The sequence below is a fragment of the Thermobia domestica genome, chromosome 16, assembly GCF_964235325.1.
Source record: "Thermobia domestica chromosome 16, izTheDome1.hap1.1, whole genome shotgun sequence".
Lineage (NCBI taxonomy): Eukaryota > Metazoa > Arthropoda > Insecta > Zygentoma > Lepismatidae > Thermobia > Thermobia domestica.
The window spans coordinates 175560186-175585878 of record NC_137469.1 but is presented as its reverse complement, the minus strand read 5'-3'; the positions used below and the strand labels follow the sequence as shown (position 1 = coordinate 175585878).

Genomic DNA, 25693 nt, shown 5'->3' with positions numbered 1-25693 from the left:
GTCACCATACACTTCCACCAAAATACGATGACTTTCAGTCGCACTTTTCTGCATGTTAAAGTAATGCAGCAGGACACCCCGCAAAAACACTTTATCAGGCACAAATTGCGTCATGTTCACTTAACTACAAACTGGTGTTGTTGACGCTTTAATCCACTGCCCTATACTACGAACGATACGCGATGACAGGGGTTTGCAACACATGTGTGGATACACGGAACTGTGGGACGCTCCGTTCGTTGCGCCATCTCTTGTCCACCCGCACGAATTAATTCCTAGACCAAATAATAATAATAATAATAATAATAATAATAATAATAATAATAATAATAATAAGACTATTCCAGCATAAAAGTTATCAATTGCATCACACTGGCAACAAGCGACGCATATTTTAACTTCATAAAAATTCGTTTCTCACGATTTTCTGGAAAACTACGTATGATTCTTCATTCTGTCAAGTTGTTTATCTCAGTGTGATATATGTATTACCTCTGGACAATATCACAGTAAAACAAAAATTAAATATTAGGAGTGCATCGTACTTTTGGACTACATCTCATTAACCATGGGAAGATTGAGTAGTGTATACTTTAGGATGTAAGTTTCAGCTTAACTTGCATCATACATTCTTAGGATTACAAAAAGGAAATTTGTTCGTTTGCATTTGAACAAAATTCTTAGGATTACAAAAAGAAAAAATAATTTTTCCGAATTCCGGAATTTTTCTGAATTCCGGATTTTTTCCGAAATCCGGAATTTTTCTGAATTCCGGATTTTTTCCGAAATCCGGAATTTTTCCGAATTCCGGATTTTTTCTAAAATCCGGATTTTTTCCGAATTCCGGATTTTTTCTAAAATCCGGAATTTTTCTGAATTCCGGAATTTTTCCGAATTCCGGAATTTTCCGATTTTACTTTCCGGATTCCGGAAAGTAAAAATTCCGGAATTGGCCATCCCTAATATAATATATCATACAGTGCGTTCCACGAATAACACTAAGGCCCGTCTCCTGAAGAAACGAAGAGGCAGAAGGAAGCATAAAACCTTTTGTAACCTGAAAAGAACATAAAAGAAACATTATGCTGATAAGGAGAACCCCCATGAGGTGAGCTCAAGGGGTTACGGGGGTAACTACAAAATTTTAAATAGCAACTCCCATCGTGTAGTACTTAGTTTGAAAGGTAATCAGGTAGAGACCAGTTTTGGAAACTACATGTCGCTAGCGTGTCCCTATCCAACATTCGGTCATCCGTAAAGTACGTTCCGCAAGGTGTAGTTACCCCCACGTAACTTACTTAGGCCTCCCTCTTGGGGGACTCTCCTTATCAGAATAATATTGTTTTTATGTCCCGTGAAGTTACAAAAGGTTTCATGCTTCTATCCGGCTTGGTTTCTTCAGGAGACGGGTCTTAGTGTTATGCGTGGAACGTACTTCGACCGTACTTTACGGATGGCTGCCATGTTGGATAGAAACATTCTAGCGACGTGTAGTTTCCAAAACGGGTCTCTACACCTGATTACCTTTCAAACAAAGTACTACATGGTGAGGTTACTATTTAAAATTTTCTAGTTACTCCCGTAACCCCCTTGAGCCCACCTCATGGGGAGTTCTTATCAGATTAATGTTGTCTTTTATGTTCCTGGAAGCTTACAAAAGGTTTCATGTTTCTATCTGCCTTGGCTTCTTCAGGAACATAAGTGCGTGTTTTGGTTTGAAGAAACGAGGTCAGGAACGAGTGTACAACGTTAAGTTTCGCTCACAATACGGCAAGGAACACCCAGTAGACCAACAGTGTACAAATAGCACCCGATATTTGTTGAAACATGTTGTTCTGTGCAACACACAAAGCCTCCAGGGCGCTCACCCATAACTGACGATGTGCCGGAAGCAGTTAGGGAGAGTTTTGTCCGCAGTCGTCGAAAATCTACATGATGTGCATCACAAGAAACTGGCTTCCCTCAGACCACTGTTTGGCGTGTATTGCGCAGACGTTTGTCTTTGAAGCCATACAGACTGTCCTTGGTTCAAGCACTGAGTGAAGCGGATAAATATACCCGACATGAATTTTATGTTATCATGTTGGATCGCATTAGTAGTGATGAGTCATTCTTGAACAATGTGGTATTCAGTGACGAATCAACATTTGACTTTTCCGGACGAATCAACTTTTGACCTTTCCGGCCGAATCAACACACACATTGTCATATTTGGGGCACAGAAAATCCACATGCACACGTGGAGCTGGTTAGTGATAGCCCCAAAGTGAACGTGTTTTGCTCTGTTTCCAGAGCAAAGGAGTATGGACCATTCTTCTTTGCTGGAGCACCATCACCGGCATTGCCTATCTTGATATGCTCCAGAACTTCCTTCTTCCACGGTTAGATGAAGATTACTACGATGGTCGCTTGTGGTGGTAACAAGATGGCGTCCCGCCGCACTACCTGATAGACGTAAGGGAATTTCTTGATCAGCGTTTCCCAGTTAAGAGGATAGGTCTTGGTGGGCCAATGGCCTGGCCGCTACGGTCTCCAGATTACACGCCACCTGACTTCTTTCTGTGGGGGTTTGTGAAAGATAAGGTATACACCCCTCCACTACCTGATAATGTTAATGAACTGAAACATCGCATGACAACAGCCATCGCGGACGTTACCCGCGAAATGCTGTCTGCTGTTTGGCAGGAAATCAACTTTCGCTTCGATGTGTCGAGGATGATCGCAAGTGCACACATTGAGCCATAAGGGATTTGTCACACCAAAAAAATGAAGTATTTTGCAGTATAATGACATAAACTAAGTCTGTATGTGGTTCCAATAAAGAGTTATAACTGATTGAAATTGTATACCCTATAAAGAATCACCCTGTATCTCTCTCTCTCTCTCTACATATATATATATAGTGGCGGGTCCAAGGGGGGCTATAGTGAATGGGCTTCAATCCTGCTTTACACTGGATAAAACGGTAAAATATGGTTTAGCCCCTCCCTTGATCATATCCTGCATCCGCCCATATATATATATATATATATATATATATATATATATATATATATTTACGAGAAATCTCCGAGCGAGCACTGTGCCGCTACAGTAGGCAAAGACAACAATGCGGTCCGCTTTGTTCGATAAGGCCTCCCTCGGGATAATCTTCGTAAGTAATAATATGATATATTATGTGTGTCGACTGATTGCCACACAAAGTTCCCTGGTAGATCTCGAGGAGTTGCTCTTGCTTTTACGCGGTTTTATAGAAAATTTTACTCCATACAAATTATTATTATTATTTTAAGTAACGTAAAACAGTGTCAGTGGCTCTAGTCTTCGTAGACATTGTAGTGAAACCATTGAGACGGAAAGAGGATTTTTTTTTTCAGTGTCTACTAGGTTACTTTATTTTTCTTTCTTTCTTCCTTTGCTTTTCTTCTTCTTTTTGAATAAGGGACTTCAGCCGGTTGAGCCCCCTGGCTATCCCACCAAAGCTACCATGGACCAGATAGTTCACTTATTTTGCAACAAATTTTCAATCCTCAGAAGCTATTAAAATCGCATTAAAACTGTGCTCACTGTTCGATGCATTTATTTCTACTACTTTTTATTAAAGAAAATCGTGTTTTGTAATACGTAACTATGAAGTAAGCGAATTAAAAATTGCCCTCTCCCACAACTTGTCTTGCCCCTGTCTGTGTGTTCTAGCTATGGACCTGTATGTTTACCTCTCCAAGTTATTACTTGGAAAGTTTTCGCAGAGTGTAGCGTGTGAAATCATCCATTCTAAAAGCAAATTGATCAAAGGGCAGATCAAAGTGTATATACTTTTCGCACTTAATTCCGAATTATGTAAATTCCAGTTTTATGACTCCATGAGAAAGTGTCAGACATGGCAACACTGTTTCCACGATTATTTACCTCAAGTTTGATTGTGTGTAGTGCTTTTGCTTTCATTGTTTTTTCGGATGCGTGCTGGAAGCACGTGAGAAACAGTTAGAAAATAACTTACTGATGTGATGGCTGCTCTTAAATCTTTGTTTCTTCTTGCAGTGTGTGGTCGAAGATTATTCCCTGAATCCAGGATAGTTGGCGGTGAAAAGGCAACATTCGGAAAATGGCCGTGGCAGGTACGTGAGTCGATGTATTACATATTCTCCCATTAAAAAGAAAAGAGGAGGAAAAAAAGACATCCTAGCATGTTAACTGGGGTTCATGTACTCAGTCAGTGAACTCAAAGTACAATATAAAGAGGAATTTTTAAGTGTTAATACAGAAATAATAACTGTCAAATCGGAAAATGGTAGGTCTAGTTAGTGCTTTAGTAAATCAACAATAATAAATTTACACTTAAAAGATAATAAATAACTGTTTCGTAGACAATAATTGAGGTTAATAAACTGCATGTCCGTTCTACATAAAGATAAAAGGAAACAAAAACATTATGTCCCAGAGTATACAAAGTTCGTCCATTAATTACTTCTCCAATAGAAAATAGACGCAAACTGTGTAAGTATTTAGCAGTGTAACTTAAGTTAATCTGAACCGTAGCCATTGAAAGGGACATGGAGGCAGTGTCATGCCGTGGAAAATCAGCGCCCGGGGCGAACGTATACGACGGCGCCCCCGTATATACGAGTGAGCTCGACAGACCAGCCGGAAAGTGCCACTATGCCTAGCGCGAAGCGTAAGAAAATTTTCAAAAATAAACTCTGCCTCTCCTTGATTTTGAGCACTTTTTATTATTTTTTTCCTTTTATGTTTTATACAGTACTAGCAGCGTTCACCCCGCTTCGCTGCGGTCACCCCGGAACGCAATAAACTTTGTTACTTAGATAATTTTTACTTTTTCGCTTTCAAGTGATATGATAAAAACCATAGAAGATTGCAGTAAATCTTAACATTATATCGCCTGTCATTTATGTTAACCCGCCCCGCTTCGCTGCGGTCATCCCGGTGCTGGCATATTGTAAAAGTGTCTGTAAAAATAAGCAAATCAATTAAAAAATTTTAAACAGAAGATTCAAGCTATTTTCCGCTGTATATCGCCTGTCATTTATGTTAACCCGCCGAGTGACACGGTCATGCGGGTTGCATATAAATACGTTTATTTTTACCTATGATGAACTAATAACAAAGGATTTGTACGTTATGGACACTTGAATGGTCAATTATCTCAAGACACTGGTAATTAAAAATTAAAGTGATATGATAAAAACCATCTAGGGTCCAAATCCTAATAACCCCCCAAAAATGAAAGAAATTGGTTCAGCCGTATTAGCGTGATGAGCGGACAAAGGATTTTGTACGTTCTCTTTTATATATATAGATGTGCACATGCATTTTTCTAATATGAGTTACATTATAGGACCACTTCCTAAAGCAGAAAGAGGATTTAAGTACATAGGCCTACTAGTTTGTACTGATATGTTGACAAATCTAGTTAAATTAATTCCAAGTAATTTTTCCTCTCACTTTTCTTTCTTTCCTTCTTTTCTTCTTTTTTCCTCCCAAATTTTGCCTCCCCCCACACACAACGGCATGGCACTGCACGGAAGCATTCATATCCGTGGCTAATCACTTGCATTCTTTCCTTGACTACTTGGGAGGGAGGGGCTTATAAACTCTCTTCGATCACCTTTATCTCCTGAAAATTTCAATTATTTTTGTAAATATATGTTCAAAGAAAGAAGAAGAAGAAGAAGTCGTCCTTAGTCTTATTTCATCGCAAGCAACAAGTAAATAAATAAATAAATAGAAATAGAGATGTTCTGATTTATTTGGCGGGCAGAATAGTGAGGCGCAGGTTATCATTATAATTTCTGGCCCATTTTATCCTGGAGGAAAGGCGAGAAGAATTTTTCAACTTGACCGCTCTGTTATCGTTCAGGTTTCTGTTTTTATTGATTTGACAACATCCTGCATCATTAATGATATCCTGCATCATCAGTGATTTATTTGTGGATTTTGTAGAAGGGGGGAATATTTATGAAAGATTGTGTTCCGTATAACAGAACAACTATAAAGTCAGGTTGGGACAACGTTATTTTTAAACCTATATACTTTGAAATTATGGTACTAGTTTCATAGTCAGTTTCTGAGTTCATAACTTTTTCATTAAAAAAACAATTTTATGATAAATATTGGTAGGGACGTTAGATAAAATTTGGTCAGGTAGATGAGATCACATTCGTTACTTGCCTTGCTACTTTTCGTCCTACTGCTAAGGACAAGTGTGCAGCATCCAGCAAAAGCCCTATACTTACATTGCAACCTGCACATGGGCGGCGATTAGGGGGGGCAAAGGGGGGCAGTTGCCCCCCCACTTTTTTGAAGTAACCCATTAATGTATATAGTTTCATTTAGAAATGTAAAGTTTTTGTATGTGTTACTGGTTCATAGAAAAAATGGTGCCATATATTTGCCATTCCGTGAGTAGGTATTGGTTGTCTTCCCGTGGAGTAAAGGAAACTACAGGAATTGCGTTTTAATTGACACAGAAAATACGTAACCCCAAAATTAACCTATTGGAGCACAACAATTTCAGCATACTTTCACTTCTTACAAGGGTTCGATATATTAGTCAGTCGGTTTGAAAGTAATTCAGAGAGCATTTCGCAAAAGAAAAAAGTCTTTCACAAGTTATATTTTAATTGCACAAAAATTGACAGTTCCTAAAATGTCTTTTCTTTCTAAAGTAAGGGGAGCAAGCGTAATAAGAAGCAACTTCTACCTTTTCCATTATTTTGTAGTGTAATGTATGAATGAAGTGGTGTGTTAGAGATTTACGAGTGTATATACAATTAAATTTAGTGAATTCAACATAATTCTAGGTTTTAGTGTTATTTTGTATAACTGGAGTATGGAGTGATTCTAAGTAGTGTTGTGTTTTGATGTGCTCCAAGAAAATTAAAACCACCTAATGGCAACGAACATGTTTCGGGAAGTTGCAAAAGCAAATATTTCTTTAAATGTCGTATCATATGCTTGTAGTATTTATTGCCTTTCATTTTCTAAGAGTAATAATATACATTTAATAGGATGTGTGGAATTAAAAATTAAATTGTTCGTTAATCCCTGTTTCAATATGACTTTTGCAAAACAAACATCATTATTAGAGGCACGAGTTTTTCGCATTGCGCGACAAAATGAAATGCGTCAGAATTAACTTAAGTAATTTTCAGTTTCTTGACGTTTTGTGATATTCTGTGTGTATTTTCATTGTTTTCTGTTGCGCGATAAAACGCGAAATTGGCAGTTTTGCGCGAAATTTCTAACAATTCGCGATATAATGCGAAATTTTAAACATTCGTTTTCATTAATTTGGAAACGCCAGTTTTCCGCTGTCGGAACGGTAGAACGTGGCATGGACTGTGCATTTTGGGTAATTCGGATAGAGAACATATTGCAGGGCCTCTTTGGTGGATAAACTAAAGCACACTTACGTTTGTTACGAAGTGAAAAGGGGCTAGTGTTGAATGTGACTTTTTAAAAATGTGCATAAAAATCATCCTTGAAGCTTTCTTTGCAAATGGTTTATTTCTGTAGTGATCTATGAATAGAAGGAACAATCATAAAAATGTCGGGGAATATCTTTTTTACAAGAGCTAAAAAATGCGGAAGTTATTTGGAAAATGCGACAAAACGCGAAATATGAAAAACGAAACGCGAAATTTTCAAATTGTTAGTGCGAAAAACTCGTGCCCATAATCATTATTTATTACTATGATTAACATTATCCTTTCCATTTATTTGTTTTGCAAATTTGTTATTCAATAATCTGATCACAGTTTTCCAGACAGAATTTTAAGATGTTCATGAGCAAGAAATCTCTTCTTGCACTTTCGTTGTTTAAGAGTACAAAGGCCTACTACCTACTGACGTTGTTCTTGTCAATTTACTTAATAAAATATGAAATATTATGTACGGTATTTTAACTGAAAAAGATAGTATCCTATTAGTTATACAACCTTTCGTCAAATAAAATATTAGAAACAAGCAGGAAAACTAACATTTATATGCAAATATTCAGATCATGTCTTGCCCCCCCACTTTTAACGTCCAACCGCCGCCACTGAACCTGCATAACTTGTCATAACAAGTGTCACACCCCTACGTAAAACTGTTTTGTTATGACAAGTTATTTACTAGTCCATTCTTATTAGGTATTTGAAGACGAAATTCATTGCCCGAACAATAAATACTACAAAAGTTAAGAGTTTACTTTTTGCATAACAGTGATACGTGCACATACACTTGAATCTAATTTTATTAAATAGAAGGGGAAAGGCGGTGCTAAATGTCATTCTTCATACCCTAAATAAGTTTTAGTACCAGTAGAATTAATAGTGCTGTCACATCGTACCTCACTTTAGAATAGTGAAGCAAAAGGAGATTGGTTTAAATCGGACACCGTCTTTTTCCCAGTTGATTTGTCGGTAGCAGCATGATGTCCACTTTTTATCCAGCTGGTGACATACTTTTCTACATTGAAAGAAATCTCGTAATGTCTGGTAGATTCGAGTTTTTTCTTTTTTTTTAAATACAGATAAAGGGTTTTTAGCGTCAGTGTGCTGTAAGTTTAAGCTGAAAAAGCCTCTCCCACAGTATGCAGAAGAAACTAGAAGAACAATTATTTCATGTTAAGATTTTGTAGATTTGGTCCAATATTAGGAGGTTCTCTCGGAATGCTGCAGAATTTTGGCTGTATTATCAGAGGAAAATTTTATTTTATTTTAATTTCCATTACTTCTTTGTCGCCGTATAACATTCTTGCAGACAATTATTCTGACCACTTGGATTGTAGCAAAACCTCGACCCTACTGAACGTTTCGTTAGGAAAGCAAGACCGTATGTTATCTGCTAGACCCTGACAGAATTGCAATCTGTTTTGCTGGTACTTCTCAAGAGAACTGTCTAAGGGTTTTGCAAGTGGGACTCCACAAAACTGACCAGTTTCTTCAAACTGGCGTTGTAATTCTTCCATGAACATGCCATGCTTTTCTTGCAACGCTTCCAGTACACGTACAATTGTTTCAATTTTGCTTATTGCCTGTACAGTACAAGGGATGCTGACCTTTCTTGTAGAAACAGGCTAAGGACATCTAGAGGTCCCAGCACATCTCGGATCATGGACATTCCATAAACAAAATTCCACGTAGTGAAATTTTGCAGGCCCAAAAATATTGCATGCTGCTCAAAACTTCTCTGCAAATTTGTAGAAGCTTCTCGAAAGTGTTCCACTAGCGCAGGGTAGGACTTCCACAATGCTTCTACTGAACGATATGAACATCCTCACTACCGTACATCAAAAACTTTAGTAATATTATAGAAGTGAATACTTAGTTCTCCTGATATTAATTCGATTTCTCGTGTTCTACGGGGATATTGAGTAAACACCGTGTAATCGTTCTACAAAGTTTTGCAAATGAACCATATCTGAAACCGTATTAACAGCGTTGTGAACAACCAGTTCCATCTTCTGATTCATGTAGTAAAACACGAGTAAATTGGTGTCTAATTCTCGCTGCAGTAAAGAGACAGCATAATTTATTCCGCCTTGCATGTTACTGGCGCTCTCAGACAAACTGCCATAAGTCTTTCCCGTAATATCGTTTTGGAAAGATTTATACGTTCACATAAACACGGAATCACAAACTTCTCTGCCTGTTATTGTCTGTAACTCAAATAATCCTAAAATTATATTGATACATACGTGATTAACTACAGAACGGATATACACAATGAGAACTGGTTTATGAGACACAGTGGAGGATTCATCCAACATTAGCTCGAAGGGTTCAACGGAACGCGCAAGGTATTCGGCCAGTTTGCCATCATTTCTGTAGCTAAAAGTCAATAATATTTGCACATGTAACATAGCAGTAAAGAACTTGTTCGAGGTCCATTAAATTTATTTCTTGTAATTTGATAAGATGTGGGAGCATCGTAAACGATAGAAAATTTTGGACAATAACGTAGGCAGTCCTAACTATCGTAGCTGTGTTTTTAACACGAATTTCATTCACAATTTTCCACCTGTCTTCTGCATTTGCCATTGCAACCTATATTTCTTCCCTATCCCTTTCTTCACATATTGACATATGAACATTTTTTGTGTGCAATAGACTTTTCGTGGTCAAAATTTAAAAAAAAACGTATCTTTGATGGTTTTGCAATAATAACGTTGCACCATACACTTTGTAAATTTATTCTTCTTTCTGCATGAATACCGAAATGAAATGAAATCTTCAAGTTTTACGTTCCACGTTTATGCCGGTTCGGCTAAAGGAGACGGTGATGATGAAAAATGAACGAAATGCTGGAATGAAGAAAGTGGAAGGAAACAGAAGAACCCCGAGAAAACTCACGCACTGTATCAATACCGAGTTTACAAACGGAAGCACATATAATACATACAACGCGAATGTCATTAGTATTTTGTTTAACACCTAGCCACGTCGTTTAATTTTCCAGCTTGCAAATTGTTTTTGATCACATATTGAAGAGAACAAGCCACTGGGGCTAGAAATAACCTTACCATTATTAACACTAGGTTCCGAATCATTTTCATTTTTCTGATGAGATATCTGTAATGTGATTTCGGACGTTACACTATCTTCAAAGCCTCTTACTTTGTGTGCTGGAATTACTTGCCTCATCGTCAGGAGCTTTTCTTTTGTTAAAATATGGTCTAATATCCATTTCCTTTTGTTCTTTTTAACGTGCTTGTCAACGAAAAAGATACCAATTCACAACTACTATGACTGCTCACTGATTACTGAAAACGTTGTTTTTTTATTACTGTGCTACTCAGATTAAGAATGATAAGTAGTGATGCCAGTTGAAAGAATTTTTCTTCAGGAAGCAATTCTATAAACAAGACCAACACAGCTCGTGACAATAGCTAAAAAAATACATACTGAAAAAATGAATTATTGTACTTGATTGCAGGGGCGGTTTGCCTATAAGTGCTGCAGAGCTGCAGAACTACCAGCTATTTTAGTGGCATAAATGTATTTTCAATTGAGTTGAATTGTGTTTAATTTAATCAAGGTAATAACATGTAATGATGATATTTGGTCTAACGGTGTCCTGAAATTGTACTGCTGGATATGCTACATATCGTAGTATTACTGGAAACACCTTCTGAAGCTTAATAATATTGCAAGAGCTGTGCACGGATTGCCCTATGCTTTAGCATTGAAACCAAAATCTTCACCAGCCGCACTGTATTACGTTTTCCTTCTCTCTTAGATAGGATTTGCTAGAGCTGCACTCCCAGCAGCTCAGAACTCACGAATACTTCCGAAGAAGCCGAAGACACACGACGTGATGTACATAAGGCTCCCTTCTCTTGTTTTTGATAACGGTGTTCAGTGTAATTGTTGTGCGCTTTGAAAGTAATAGTATTCCATGTTCAAGTTTGTGCAAATTTTCTGAACAAACACAATTTGTGTGACAATTTTAAGGAAACCGTAAACCTTTTGGAAATTCTTCAATTACCCCAACAACAATAGCTGAAGCAGAACGTTACTTCTCTAATTTTAAAATAGTTAAAACATTTTCGGGAAGCACAATATGTCAGGAAAGAATCAATTCTTTGGCTGCCTTATCAATCGAGCGTGATTTCATATCCATCATGCCGAACTTTAATGATAGAGTAATAGGACATTTTGTACAGCAGAAGACACGTCGGATAGACTATTTACAAACGATAAAATATTTATAATTCAGCAGTATTAATACAATTCTACCTGTAGACATTATGTGAATCCGAAATTGTTATGGTATCTGAAAACAGTGTTTCTTACGATATGGGTATGGTATTTTTAAAGTTTGTTACACGCAACGGTGGCGTATTTAGAGAGGAGCTATAAGGCTCAAGATCCCCCGAAATTCATTTAAACTTGTAGGCATCCCAAAGGAAAAATTAAGTGCTTATTCATATGCTGTGCATAGCTCCTCCCGGAACAAAATCCTAAATACGCCACTGACACCCAATAAGCAAAACAATAGTGTTTTGGTTGCGATACAGTAAAGTTGTATATATATTTGTTAATTTCAATTATAATTGTCATTTACGTATAACGATTAGAGTACTAAAAGATATGCGGTTCGTGTAGATTTTATAATTAATTACTGCAAACGGGAAATTTAATATACAAAAAACACACTGTGCAGAACTACCTCAGATTATGGTATCGAGCCGCTACTGCTTGATTGTATAGCCTAAGAAAGGGGGAAAGTATCTTCCCAGGCTGGGAAGACTGAATTAAATCTAGAGACAGGGAAGTCAAACTTAGAAGGGGGAAAATTCCCAGGCTTCCCTGGCTACAAATAAATCCCTGTGCATCATTGAAGGAAAGATTGATTTACGTGTTTCTTGTTTTCAGAACTCCAAATACTTTTATCCTAAGATTATTCAAAGGCTGTTAAACTCACATTAAAGCGTGCTAATTGTCCATTTATTTCAAATGTGTTTGTTTCTTCCTACCATATTAAGAAAACTGGATTCCAGATGATAGTATTTATATATTTACAGATTATGAATGAGAGCTGAATTTAATTTATTCCCCCCTCATAAAAGAAGTTCCGGTTCGCTCGTGTCCAATTGTCCTGCGTACGTGTCTGTCTCGCTGGTACGCACACAAAAGAATACGAATACAAGGCGGATAAATAAAATAAACTTCGAAAAATGATTCTTTATAGGAAATAAAGGGTTAATATTTAGCTCAGGAAACAGGAGGCGTCTCGCAGAAACAGCAATACAGAGAAGTGTTGCCAGATCTAAAGATGAAAAAGTACCGAGGTTGTGCTCCAAAAGTAGCGGATTTGAATTATTTGTAGCCGAAGCATAAACATAAATTATTGGCAACTGTCAGGTGGCGACCGCGGCTGTTGCGAGTAGTGTCTTAGAGGAAACTCCTATTATGTGAGAACGGCAGTGTGCAGTGAACTGAGCAGACCACGATAGTGTAAAAGGAGTAACCTTTTTCTGATTTGCAAGAAAATACATCTTTATTTAAGTCAGTTTTGTGGGCTCTGAGATATATTTTACACGGTTTGCAGTACGCTTTTTCACTTTTATTCTTCACTTCAATTTATTTGCGAAACTCCGAGCCATTAATTTTGGAAACTTTTATTATACCTACATTTAATCCATACTCATTATGATAGTATGGTAATATAATAACACGATTAAGTATACAATGTTCATCATCACAAAGGTCCGTTTAATTACCAGGGCAAGGCATTAACTGACACTGAAACACGGTCAGCGATCCTGCAAAAGCACAAACTCAACAGGACTCTAGTATTGCCAGATTTGAAGGTTCAAAGGCACTAAAATAAAAGCTGAACTACTATCGAACATGTTAGCAAAACTATTGTTCATTGCGAATAGAATATACAACAAACAAAACTTCTATTGCATTACGTAAAATAAATATCTTTTGCAAATTCATACATTAAAATAATAATAATAATAATAAAGTAGCTCATTCTTAGGAGTTATAGCCCGCAGATAATTAAAAGTAGCCCAAAAGTAGCGTATCGCTTAATTTCATATTTTGGTAGCGCGGGCACTTAAAGAATTACCCAATCTGCTATTTGTAGCCCAATCTGGCAACACTGGATCTAGTTGGCTGGACAGAAGTCAATGGGGAGCTTTTGTGAACGCAGCATTGAACCTAAGGTTTTCATAAGCCATAGACTTCTAGTCTGCCTTACCCGAATTGGCGTGTGGCATCAGCCAATAAGGTCGTAGTGCCCTGTTACTAAACCTTCAGGGAGGAATCTAATCATTCATAATTGTCCACAAATACGAACAAAATCAATTATGAATGATTAGATTCCTCCCTGAAGGTTTAGTAACAGGGCACTACGACCTTATTGGCTGATGCCACACGCCAATTGGAGTGACGTGGACTATAGTTAATTAGTAGAAGGAGGCTAGGTGATAATATTGTAGCCATTTGGAAGAAAGAAAAAGAAAGAAAGAAACTGTGGAGTGAATGAATACACTCATGAAGGCTAAATGACAAATAAAGATAAACATACCTCTAAATCAACACATGCAATATTCAATAAAGAAGCATTCCGCAGCTTACTTCCACTTGTTATTATTATCCGCACTTCCACTTGTTATTATTATCCGCAGCTCACTTACCATTATTATCAGGTCACAACGAGCCACAGACATTTGGGGCACACAAGTAACATGCTAATCCGTTCTACATTAATAATTGTTCTGTTCTTGCATACCTAGAACCATAATTTTAATTATAGCCCTTCATATATGCCCTACTATAATAATAATAATAATAATAATAATAATAATAATAATAATAATAATAATAATGGTGCATCATCATCATAGGTATTATGCCATTATTGGCAGGTTACTTGCCACATCTGACAAATTTCCATATTCCACCGGCTTCTGCTAACCTTTTCTTTGCGTACGATTTTTCTGTTTTGATATCATGCATTAATTGTAGTCTTCTTACCCTCCATGTCTTTCCTGCCATCAAACCCTATAGCATCTCCCTCATGATACAGTTTCTTCTTATGGTAAAAAATTTTATTAGCCCTTTTACATACTTTATAATCAGCTCCGGCTCTAGGCAATTTGCCGCCCCATGCAATAGCATAATTTGCCGGCCCCCTTTTTCCAGAAAGAATAAATCTTGAAAGCTACGATTTAAGTGTCTACCCCGTCATGACCAACAAAGTGGAAGAAAAGACTTTCGGACTCACAAAGGCCTAAACACTGTAAATACAATCTCCCTTTTTCCTTTAAACAATTATCTATTATGCTAATGAAAGATAAATCAAACATACTGACAGAGGAAAAATAGTAATCCTTTTTATAGAATTCAATATCGAGCTTCAGTCTCAATATATCATTTTACAATTCCAGTGTAACTAGTTTTGTTATATTTATTTCTTGATTTTCCTTCTACATCTGTTAAAAAGATCTTTAAAAACCAGTTTTCTCCTTCAGTGATAATAAACTTCTTTGTGACAAAGACAAGACTAGTTTCCGTATTAAAACTGTGGTAACTAACTAAATGGAATAGGTGTTCGCTCTTGTTCGAGAATCGAGTTCTTGTATTTGGTAACAATCAAACAATTCATGCTGGAATTTGTTTGACCATTTGCTTTAGCACAGTCCATGTGACCAATTAATGCGACCTAAACAGGATTTATGAATGTAGTATTTAAATAGAAGGTCAGCTTAGCAAATTTAATTACCATCAACATGAAGTTAGTTTCCAACAAGAAATATTTATTTTAAATGGGCTTAACATAGGTATGGCAGATTTTTGCCGCCCCGTGCGAATGTACGTGTTGTACATAGGAAAGAGCTGGCCCTGTGTATAATATGCACAAAGACTAACATTCGCATTCGATATTTGAGAGACTTCTTGTAACAAATGAATTGGTATATGTTGTAAGTAGTCACCGTTTCAGTAGCGTAACGGAACTATTAATTTTGTTTATCAATGTTTTGAGTTTTTCTTTTTTAGTACGAGTGTTGCCGACAAGTGCCTTCAGAGAATAGCTAAATGACTTAAAAATCTAGCTAAAAATGGCTAAACCATTCTAAAATTTTAGCTAAATTTATTGACAATAGAATTTAATAATAAAACAAGCAATGTATTTCTTAGTTTTATTGTACACTTAAAATATAATATAGTATTCTACCTGCCATTCTCAAATAAAATACTTTCATACTTAAAAAAAAAAAAAAAAATCATCCACCTTGTTTGCATCATTGACGAGATGCTATACTTCTCTCGAACTCTCCTCGCCTTCAATTTCTGCGGTTATACAGGGTGTTTCGAAACAACACCGACAACGTTTGGGAGCTGATTCCTGACAGCAAGATAAGACAAAAAGTATAGACCAACCTGGGTACACAAATGCTTCCTTTCGGCGTTAGGCCGCCGAAAACATGAAAAGAATGAATGTTAAAGGTCCATAGCTACAAAACTGTTGAACCTACCGCAGTCGGGTCAAGACTTCACTTAGGAACTGATATGCACTATCCAAATATATGTTTCAGAATCCTAAGTACTCACGCAACAATTTTTATAAAGGGAATTTGGCTACCGATATATAATTTGAAGTACTCACCACAACCTTATGAAAATTCTTGCGGAAGTACCTCAGGCAGGGTTCTGAAATATCGATATTTGTATAGGGCACATACTAGTTCCTAAGTGAAGTCTTAACCAGACTACGGTAGATCCCACAGTTTTGGAGATATGGATCTTTAAAGTTCATTTTTCTTTTCATGTTTTCGGCAGCCAATAACTTCGAATGGCAGCATTTGTGCACCCGGGTTGTTTTATACTTTGTCTTATCTTGGCCTCAGAAATCACCTTTCAAACGTTGTCGGTGTTGTTTTGAAACACCCTGTATTTGCTCCATATCAGTAGCAGTAATGATGTAAAATAATACTAAAAATGTAATGTGCATATCAAACATAGCTGTACTCGAAATTCACGTTCTTAAGTTAGTTAGGCATCGAAATTTACTATGGAAAAGTGGAATTTCAAAATAATAATAATAATAATAATAATAATAATAATAATAATAATAATAATAATAATAAATGCTAAGACCATGGTACTAAGTGAGAATCAGGCATGTATGCAGGTCCAAAGGTTTTTTGGGGTCCAAATTTAATATGAAGATAAATTATATTTTATAAAGATCACCCTTAAAATTGAAAGAAAAATCGTGATTTCGGGGAGGGTGGACCATCAGGACCTACTTCCTGTGTACGTTCCTGCTGAGAATAGACAACATACGTAATTGAAGTTGTGATGTAGCAATATAAATACTATTAAAATTAGAGGATAGTAGAATAATAAATAATATTTTATTATATTTTTATTTATAATTTTGCAAAAGTTTTAATTGGAAAAGATATACAGCTAGTACTAAGTACAAATGGCCAGAAATTAGCAAATTTGAAAGCAGAATTGGCTAAAACTATAGCTAATACAGAATGTCTATCGTTCACAAAAGTCAGAAAACGGTCATGAAAGTCAAGTAAAAGTTACGAAATTTAGCTTTTGAGTCGCATTTTTTTTATCTGTATAAATATAAGCACATACTGTAAAATTTCGTTCTATAAAACGTCAAAATTTACCTCCAAAAATGTCTGTGGTTGGCTTTAGATGCTACCAAATCGTAAGCAAACCACGCTTCATTGCATGCATGAAAATTCTACCTAATTCGCACCCAAACTTGTTCTTGAGATTGTTCTTCAGCTGGCATCATTGAGCAGTGGCGATGCAAATCGCATCGAATCGCCAAAAGCACCTACGCCTCTAACCAGTTTATTTATCTGTGAGAAGACACCAAGTTTCTATCGCTCTAGGGAACAGGCTTTGAAAGTAACTGGAATGATGAACCATTCCTACATTCAACAATATAATTTATAACTTTCTTTATTAAACGCAAGCAGATTACACTACTTACAACATCTAAACTGGAACTTTGAAAAACCGTTGAACACACTGCAGGAATGACACTCTCCATTGCTCTGTCCCACCGCCTCGCCCAGTAACCGAGGTAAATAGCGCCCTCAGCCAAAAACAGCATTGCTTTGCTGGTCAGGATATACCATGCGCTCTAGTAACTGCCCTTTCACTCTTGTATCAGTGATTCTTATATTTGAATTTACATCTTAGTAATTTTTCTTAGGTGCTGGGAGAAAGATTTGTTACATATTTTTATTAAAAACCAGATAACAAAAATTATCAATAACATTCTTCTGGCTGCGCCACTACAGTGAAAATTAGTATTATGCATTAAAAAAAAAAGTACCCATTTCATTCTCCTGTCATTAATTTTGTGCCCTTGAGCGAAACCAGTTCTTTTAGGAGAAAACCACAACAATATTCTTCTTTCGGGGAAGTCCACGAAATTAACGTTCGGGCAGTCACCACTTTGGAGATTAACCACTGAGCCTCAATTTTATTTTTCTTAGCTTAGTTTGCAAATATGATTTTTCTAAAGTTTAAATTTAATTTTATTTGATAACTTTTTTTTTTTTTTTTTTTTTTTTTTTTTTTTTTACATATAGGTTACCTAGATAGTGTGTTTGGTCCTAGATGTAGAACACTTTTTGTTTTTAGTTTAGAAGACACAGTCGACATTCTTATGACGTATTCTTATACTTGGAGTTTGATTTTGTTTAGTAATTTAAATATCACAAGTTACATACAATAAGCTCATATTTCCAGGTTCTTTTTTCGATTCAAATATGTCTTTCTAGTATTGTTAATGGTGGATACTTTTTTCTCATAACTCGCATATGATTTTATTTGCCAGTGTAACTGTTTAAGATTATCCACAGACCATTTCTCAAATTATTTTGTGTGAATAATTATTGCATTGTATTATGAAACTATCTTTGTGTTTATTGGCAACGTGTGAAATAATGTAGTGGATTATGCAGAACTTTGAAAGCTCATTTCTCGTGACCGGCAATCGTAAGTTTTTTTTTTTAATCACACAATCCTTTTATCTTATCAAGAAAGTACCGAAATTATATCGAATAATAAAGCCATTATTGGTTCCTTCTCATCTCTGGTCGTTTTAAATACAATTATTGAAGGAATAACAATTAATAAAAAGTTATTAATTTAAAAATTTTGTGGAAAAAAAATTCTGCACTTAACACTAAATGGAATGTTTCGTCCTATAATCATCTTAATCCTGCATGAAAATTGGCAACACCGCTAAGGTTTAGACTTTGCTGGGGAAAATCCCTTTGTGAGTATAAATTCCCTTTAACTAGTTTTCGGCCAAACAGGAATTCCTGATTTGCCGAACATAGCCGCCTTCCCATGTGTGTGATAATTTAGTAGCCAAAGACATTTGGCGAAACAGGAAGACACACATCCCTGGTTAGACCGTATTATTATTATTATTATTATTATTATTATTATTATTATTATTATTATTATTATTATTATTCATAAACAAGAACATCTTTGCCAACACCGAGCTCATCAAATCATGGAAGTACGAGCTACTAGCCGGGCTGCTCCAAATTGACCACAATCACAGTAGCGCTTCTGGTCTATCCTAGGCTGACTTGCGTAGGATGGACAAGTCAGCAAATATATATGAAGAAGCGACCCCAATTACATTTTTGTTTAGTACGTAATTCTTATTAGCTTAAGGGACAACTCACTTTAGGAAATAAATTTAAAACTATTTGAGTTTAGTGTTCTTAAAACACAATACATTGCATTGCGTTGCTTTATTAGAATAATCGTTGCTGTTGTCTGTAAAATATGAAATGTGGCGTTAGATGTATAATTAGAGTTGTTTGAGTTGATTTTGAGTTCAACATTCCGTTCAGCAGCAAGGCAATATGAAACGTGGAATCCGAACCACATGAGCTCCGCCGGGAATCGAACCCGGTTCTCCCACTCCAAAGGCGCATACGCTAACTGCTTAGCCACGAAGGAGCTCACATTTATATTGGAAAGTGCAATCCTTTATATTTCACAAGCCTAGCGTAGATTGCTCTCAAGCGGAGGACCAAATTTGGAGTTCCGGCCCTAAATATTTGTATTTCTACATTAATGTATTTTAACAATTTAACTGCACTTTAAACTACATAGTTTCAACTTAATTATTTGAAAATGGATAGTGATTATGCTGACATGAACATATTTTTCTATTTATTATTAAGACAAGGGATGCTTGTGACCATATTTAGATTTACCCATTAATATTTGTGTAACCGCAAGTTGGTTGCTGAGCAATTAAAAGAAAATACCTGTAAACAATTAGACTTGTTAATTAAGCATAATTTTAACTTGACCTATAGTGTACAGCAACTTGGACGCAACAACTACTTATCTTGAATATGGGGTGAGAGTATTGAGCTGTATGTACGATGATACGATGCAATGATGTGAAATGGTGAACTTATCTTGACGTCAGAAATGACGAGATTATTTAATTCGTGCATAACTTCTAGTTAAGAACAGTAGACGGATATAATTCCTTCGGAAGGAAATGAAAGGTAGTGTCAAATTTTCTGTTTCAACTCTACTCCACTAAGCAAAAGTTCAGGGTTTTTTAATTGTTATTTTTTAAAATTCGATATAAAAGGTTTTCAGTTTCCAACGTTTTGTCTGTTTTTTCTAATTAAGAGGCCCCATCACGATGAAATTAACATACCGCTAATTTTACAGTAATTATGTAATATCTTCAAATAGATAAAAGGTAATCGAAAAGTAGAACAACAGCTCGCTAGACAATATTATTTTACATGAGATATCGATATCACGACTCGATTATCTGCTTTCGATTTCCAGCCATTTAGAAAATCGGCATTTATTTTCGCGTTTATAAATGGCTGGAAACGAAAAGTTACTAGGTGACTCGCGATAACGGTACCTCATGCAAAATAATAATGTACAACGCGCTCTTGGCCCACATTTCCATTATCTTGTATCTATTTGAGGGTATCACATAACTACTGTAAAATTAGCGGTATTTTATTTTCGCAGTGATTAGGTCTCTTAAAAGATTTCATTGTTATTAAATTTATGTTTTATCTTTTCATATTTCTTTCTAAGTGAATTTAGACTCAAGATCTGAAGCATTTTTCTTTTGAATTTCAGATTTCTTTAAGACAGTGGAGAACTTCTACGTACCTTCACAAATGTGGAGCGGCACTTCTAAACGAAAACTGGGCTATTACTGCAGCACACTGTGTAGAGAAGTAAGCAATTATATGGAACATTTTTATCAATGTTTAATGTTTTGGTACATGTAATTTTGGTCTTAAGATTATGCCTGCAAGCATTCAAAAAGAAAAGAGGACCGCTAACATCAAGAAATGTGTCGTTGGACGTTCCAAAAAGATTTATTATTAACCTAGTATGGAGCATGGCGCTTTACGGGTCAGAGACGTGGACATTGAGAAAAAGCTGAAATATCCAAGCTGGAAGCATTTGAAATGTGGTGCTGGCGCGGAATGTTACGCATATCATGGACCGAAAGAAAAAATAATGAAGGCGTACTAAAGGAAGCTAATGAAGTACGACTGATCATGAAGATAATAAAATAAAGAAGAAACAGATAATTGGCCATCTTATTGGGCATTTCAATTGGATCACCATGTTGATAGAGGTAAAGGCAGAAGGAAAACCAGGAAGAGTAAGACTAAGGATAGAATATCTAGATGCAGTTACGACGAAGAGGCCTTATCAAAGGATAAAACAGCTCTCCCAAAGGAAAGAAAAGTTTTAGAATTCCCATGTTGCCCATCAACCTATGGTTGAGGTGAACAAGATGATTATGATTATGCCTAGTACAGGATCACATTTTAGCGTCCTTACATCATCATCTTCCTCTCCTCAACCATAGGTTGGTGGGCAACATGGGAATTCTAAAACTTTTCTTTCCTTTGGGAGAGCTGTTTTATCCTTTGATAAGGCCTCTTCTTCGTAACTGCGTCTAGATATTCTATCCTTGGTCTTACTCTTTCCCGTTTTCCTTCTGTCTTTCCCTCTATTAAAACGGTGATCCAATCGAAACGGAACCGAATAAGATGGCCAATCATCTGTTTCTTCTTTATCTTATTATCTTCATGATCTGTAGTCCTTCATTAGCTTCCTTTAGTACGTCTTCATTCCTTTTCCTTTCGGTCCATGATATGCGCAGCATACTGCTCCAACACCACATTCCAAATGATTCCAGCTTGGATATTTCAGCTTTTCTCAATGTGCCCGTCTCTGATCCGTAAAGCGCTACGCCCCATACCAGTGTGTTAATATATCGTTTACGAACGTCCAGCGACACATTTCTTGATGTTAGTAGTTCTTTTTCTATTGACTGCTTGTTTAGCCTGTGCTATTCTGGAACTTACGTCTTTTTTAATTCTTCCGTCCCAGAATATTAGACTTCCTAAATAGGGGAACGTCTTAATGTCTTCGATTTTGTCTCCCTCTAGCCTCCAATGTAAATAAAAAATAATAAAAAAATATCTTAGTCCCCCATTTATATAAGGAAGTTTTCTCCCTTAATAATATCAATAGTAATACTATTTCAATCTCTCAGTATTCAAACAATTGAGTCTGCCATTTTACCTTACACTCTAAATTTCTCTCTATAATTGTAAAACATCCGCTCGCTGTTGTCTAGGTAACAGGTTCAAATCATAATTGAGTGAAATGAAAATATCAAAAAACTTAGGCGGATTAATAGTTTATCATAATTAATATTTCTCTAATTAGGGTATAGTTGGTGACTAGTAATTTAGATTGAAAAGGACGTTACTGTACCCTTAAAGTTAACTTCATATTGTGTCCTCCTTCTCCAATGCAGAGAGTAAGGAGCTAAGCCTGTAATATAGAATATTCTAATAGTTAATCAGTTCAGTTTCTCTAATTCTCTTTGAGGTCTGCGGCAATATAGGAGCTAGTACTCACTCTCACTCTAGTCCTATATCTCTTACTTTCAAAGACCAAGGACGCCGATTTCTCTGTAAATTTGGGGGGGGGGGGGCATTCAGATGAAGAAGGCATATATGAGGATTTTAAGACAAATCGCATTCAAATTATGCCAAATATTGTATATTCATAAATACAATGCGAGGGGTACTACATAAGCTTTGGGAGGCCCGGCCTCCTGGTGCCCCATGGTCGGCGCCCTTGTCAAAGACTGTTACACTTGACTCAAGTAAGTCTGGACTACACCTGGTAGACGTAGGAAATAGGAGTAACAGCCATCACTCATGTATCAGTTACAATAATACGTCTTGCATTCAAGACTCTAGGTAAAGGGTAAGCAACACACTCGTATTCTTTCGTAAGCGAAAGTTACAGTGTTAATAATAACTACCAGACAGGCCTTACTATTGCCTGACTGTCCGGGAATCGAACCCAAATCGCAACCTGGATTCTAATACAAGGGGAAAACCTTCAGCATCTGGAGACTTCAATAACCTAATCGTCCTGGATTCACTCTCTTCCTAGGTACGACCCAAGAATGAGTTTCTTATCATTCTTTCTAACTTTATAATGAAATGTCCATTTTAGCCAGTATGTTCACGTAGGACTCAACTTCCTAACAGACACATAATTTCCTACTCCTATCTCGGGAATTTCCTAGGTTACAGCCACAGACCACTCTCTCATAGCGGGGACTGCGAAGCCTCGAATCTACATATCCAGAGAACTTCCAGTAACAAAGCTAAAAGGACATTTCCTCGGAAAAAGAGCTCTCTTGCTTAAATTCCTATGACTGAAGCACACGAGCGAGAGCAGCTAACCTACAGGCCTTCTGTACTCGAACACCGTGGGCAATTAAAAAATTTCGCTCTTTTATATGTTTTCGGGCACCGAAAAAACTAGAAAAAATAAACTTAGCAACGGCTCCAGAAACTTCAGCAGCAGTGGAGAATTTCTACAAGGCCAAAGCAACAAAAGAGAGCATTCAAATAACTAACCTCTACCCAGGGCCTATAAGCAAAAAAAAAAAAAAAAAAAAAAAAAAATTAAGAATTTTACTATATATACAATAGTAAAATATACCATTCATAAATATTGAGCTAATTAGCAAGGAAGCGAAGTGCACCTTGCAAGCTAGATGTTTGCCTCTTTCTGTGCTGGTCTTGTGCAATTTATCACTTTGGTTTTCTTCTTGTTTATCTTTATTTTGCATGTTATTCTTCCATTCGGTCGTTCAGGTTTACATCAAACACTCATATTTTTATAACTAGCCTTCGGCTAGCTGGAAACTTCGACTTCAGACCTCCGCGTTTGCTCCGTCTACGACTTAGCACCTCATGTTTCAGCCTTTGCTTCCGTTCTTCGTATGCCAAGAATATATTTATGGCGTTATTCTTTGAAAAAATTTTATACCCCATTCACCTCAAAGAATACGCATTTCAGTCAAAGTGAACGAATAAAGTGTCATGTCGGTCCAACTGCCAAATATGTTCAAAAATTCATTTCAAATGCTTCAGACAGTCCTCCCGTGATGATGACACTAACAACTTCGAAGTTATTCTTATATATTGAGTTAAAGAAATAGAAATTGTCCCCTTCTCTTCTTAAAAGCGGAATTTCCTGAAACACTGGGCATATGCCCACTTGTTTTGAATAAGGACTTTACATGCCAAGTTTCATATCCTTAACTTGTCTGTAACTTAAGGAATTTCGAGATACTGCTATCTTGTTGTAATAATTGCCACCTCTATTTCGTCCCTTCGTAATCGAGTTTCCACTAATCCTTCCTTAGTAGTGTTTACCTCACAAATCGAATGCATTGTCATAATTTCAAGTTCCTAGCTTAAGCGGTTTGGTCTGGGCGTTGATCACTCATTTACTATATGATTGCTCCCATATTCTTTGAGAAAAGGTATTTGATGACTACTGTCTTCTTACATTTGGTAAAAGTCACAATGTGCTCCTTCGTGGTCACTTCAAATCTGCAATAAAAGAGAAGTATTTGAAATTTTTTTTACGATTGTTTGCAAAAGTCCTCTAAAATATAGTTACACAAGATACTACAAGTATTTTGAAATATGAGTTCAGTTACTGTCTTGGGCCGGAAACTTATCTTAACAATAGATATTAATTCTTGTCCATGCATTATCAGTAAATGCACAATTCAATTTCTGTTTACTTCTTCAATTACTACTAGTAGTACTACTACTACTGAATAATAATAATAATAATAATAACAATAATAATAATAATAATAATAATAATAATAATAATAATAATAATATGTTTATTCTAATACACATTTATAAGTTTTGTTGTATAGTAATACGATTATTTCGGGGAATAAGATTTTTGTATGCTGTGTTATGCATAATTTGTTTCCCTGGGAGTAGATAAAATTTTGTGGAACACCAAATCAATAATACAGTGCCTTCTGTCTGACTGATATCTCGGTCTTTTTGTGAACATGAACGGAGTTTGTGATGTAGGGTTAACATAAATGATTCAATCGTTTTGAAAAGGCTATATTTTTAAAAGTGTTACACGTACACACATGAAAAATATATTAAAATAACCATAAACTGATCAGGTTTACACACCCTCTACAAATTTTCAATATTTGCCTCTTTGGTAATACGACACACATCCAGACGACGTCTTTTCTTGTCTTTTTTTTTTTCTTCTTGCTTTCCCTCTATTTCCGACAGGTACACTAACCTCGCACTGCCAAACTGCCACACCCGATCGGAAAGATAATGGACTCGTGCTGGCACACAGTACTGTACAAACTTGATGAGTTTGTGGTTCTTTTCATATACCTTTCATGTGTGTACGTGTAATACTTTTGAAAATATAGTCAGTTCAAAACGAATGAATTATTTATGCTAACCCTGTATTATACGCACGTCCATTGGTTGTTATTACAGTTGATGTTTACCATAAGACGTAAAATCGGATTTCCAATCGCACTAACCGAATAATTATGGTGTTTATTTTAACAGCCTTTAAAACCATTGATGGTTTTGTGGTTTGCGAATGTATTATATTAAGCTCATTCATGTCATCCGGGCAAATCCTATTAGGATCTTATATTCTTTTGATTCTGTCGTATGAAATGCATCTTTATTAAAGGAAGGTCAGTTCTGTTACATATAATGCGATTGTTGCAGGCCATTAATGTATGAAAAAAGCCTATGAGCACT

The 25693-nt window shown here is 36.3% G+C and overlaps 1 protein-coding gene across 2 annotated transcripts in view; it reads left to right on the top strand.

The window, feature by feature from the left end:
• Positions 1-25693, top strand: part of Np (serine protease notopleural) — a 256460-nt gene that overhangs the window by 204701 nt on the left and 26066 nt on the right. For both annotated transcript variants that reach the window (XM_081743285.1, XM_081743286.1), the window contains exons 5-6: positions 4042-4118; positions 20658-20758. In XM_081743285.1, coding sequence (XP_081599411.1) covers positions 4042-4118; positions 20658-20758 — 178 coding nt within the window. The remainder of the gene's footprint in view (positions 1-4041; positions 4119-20657; positions 20759-25693) is intronic.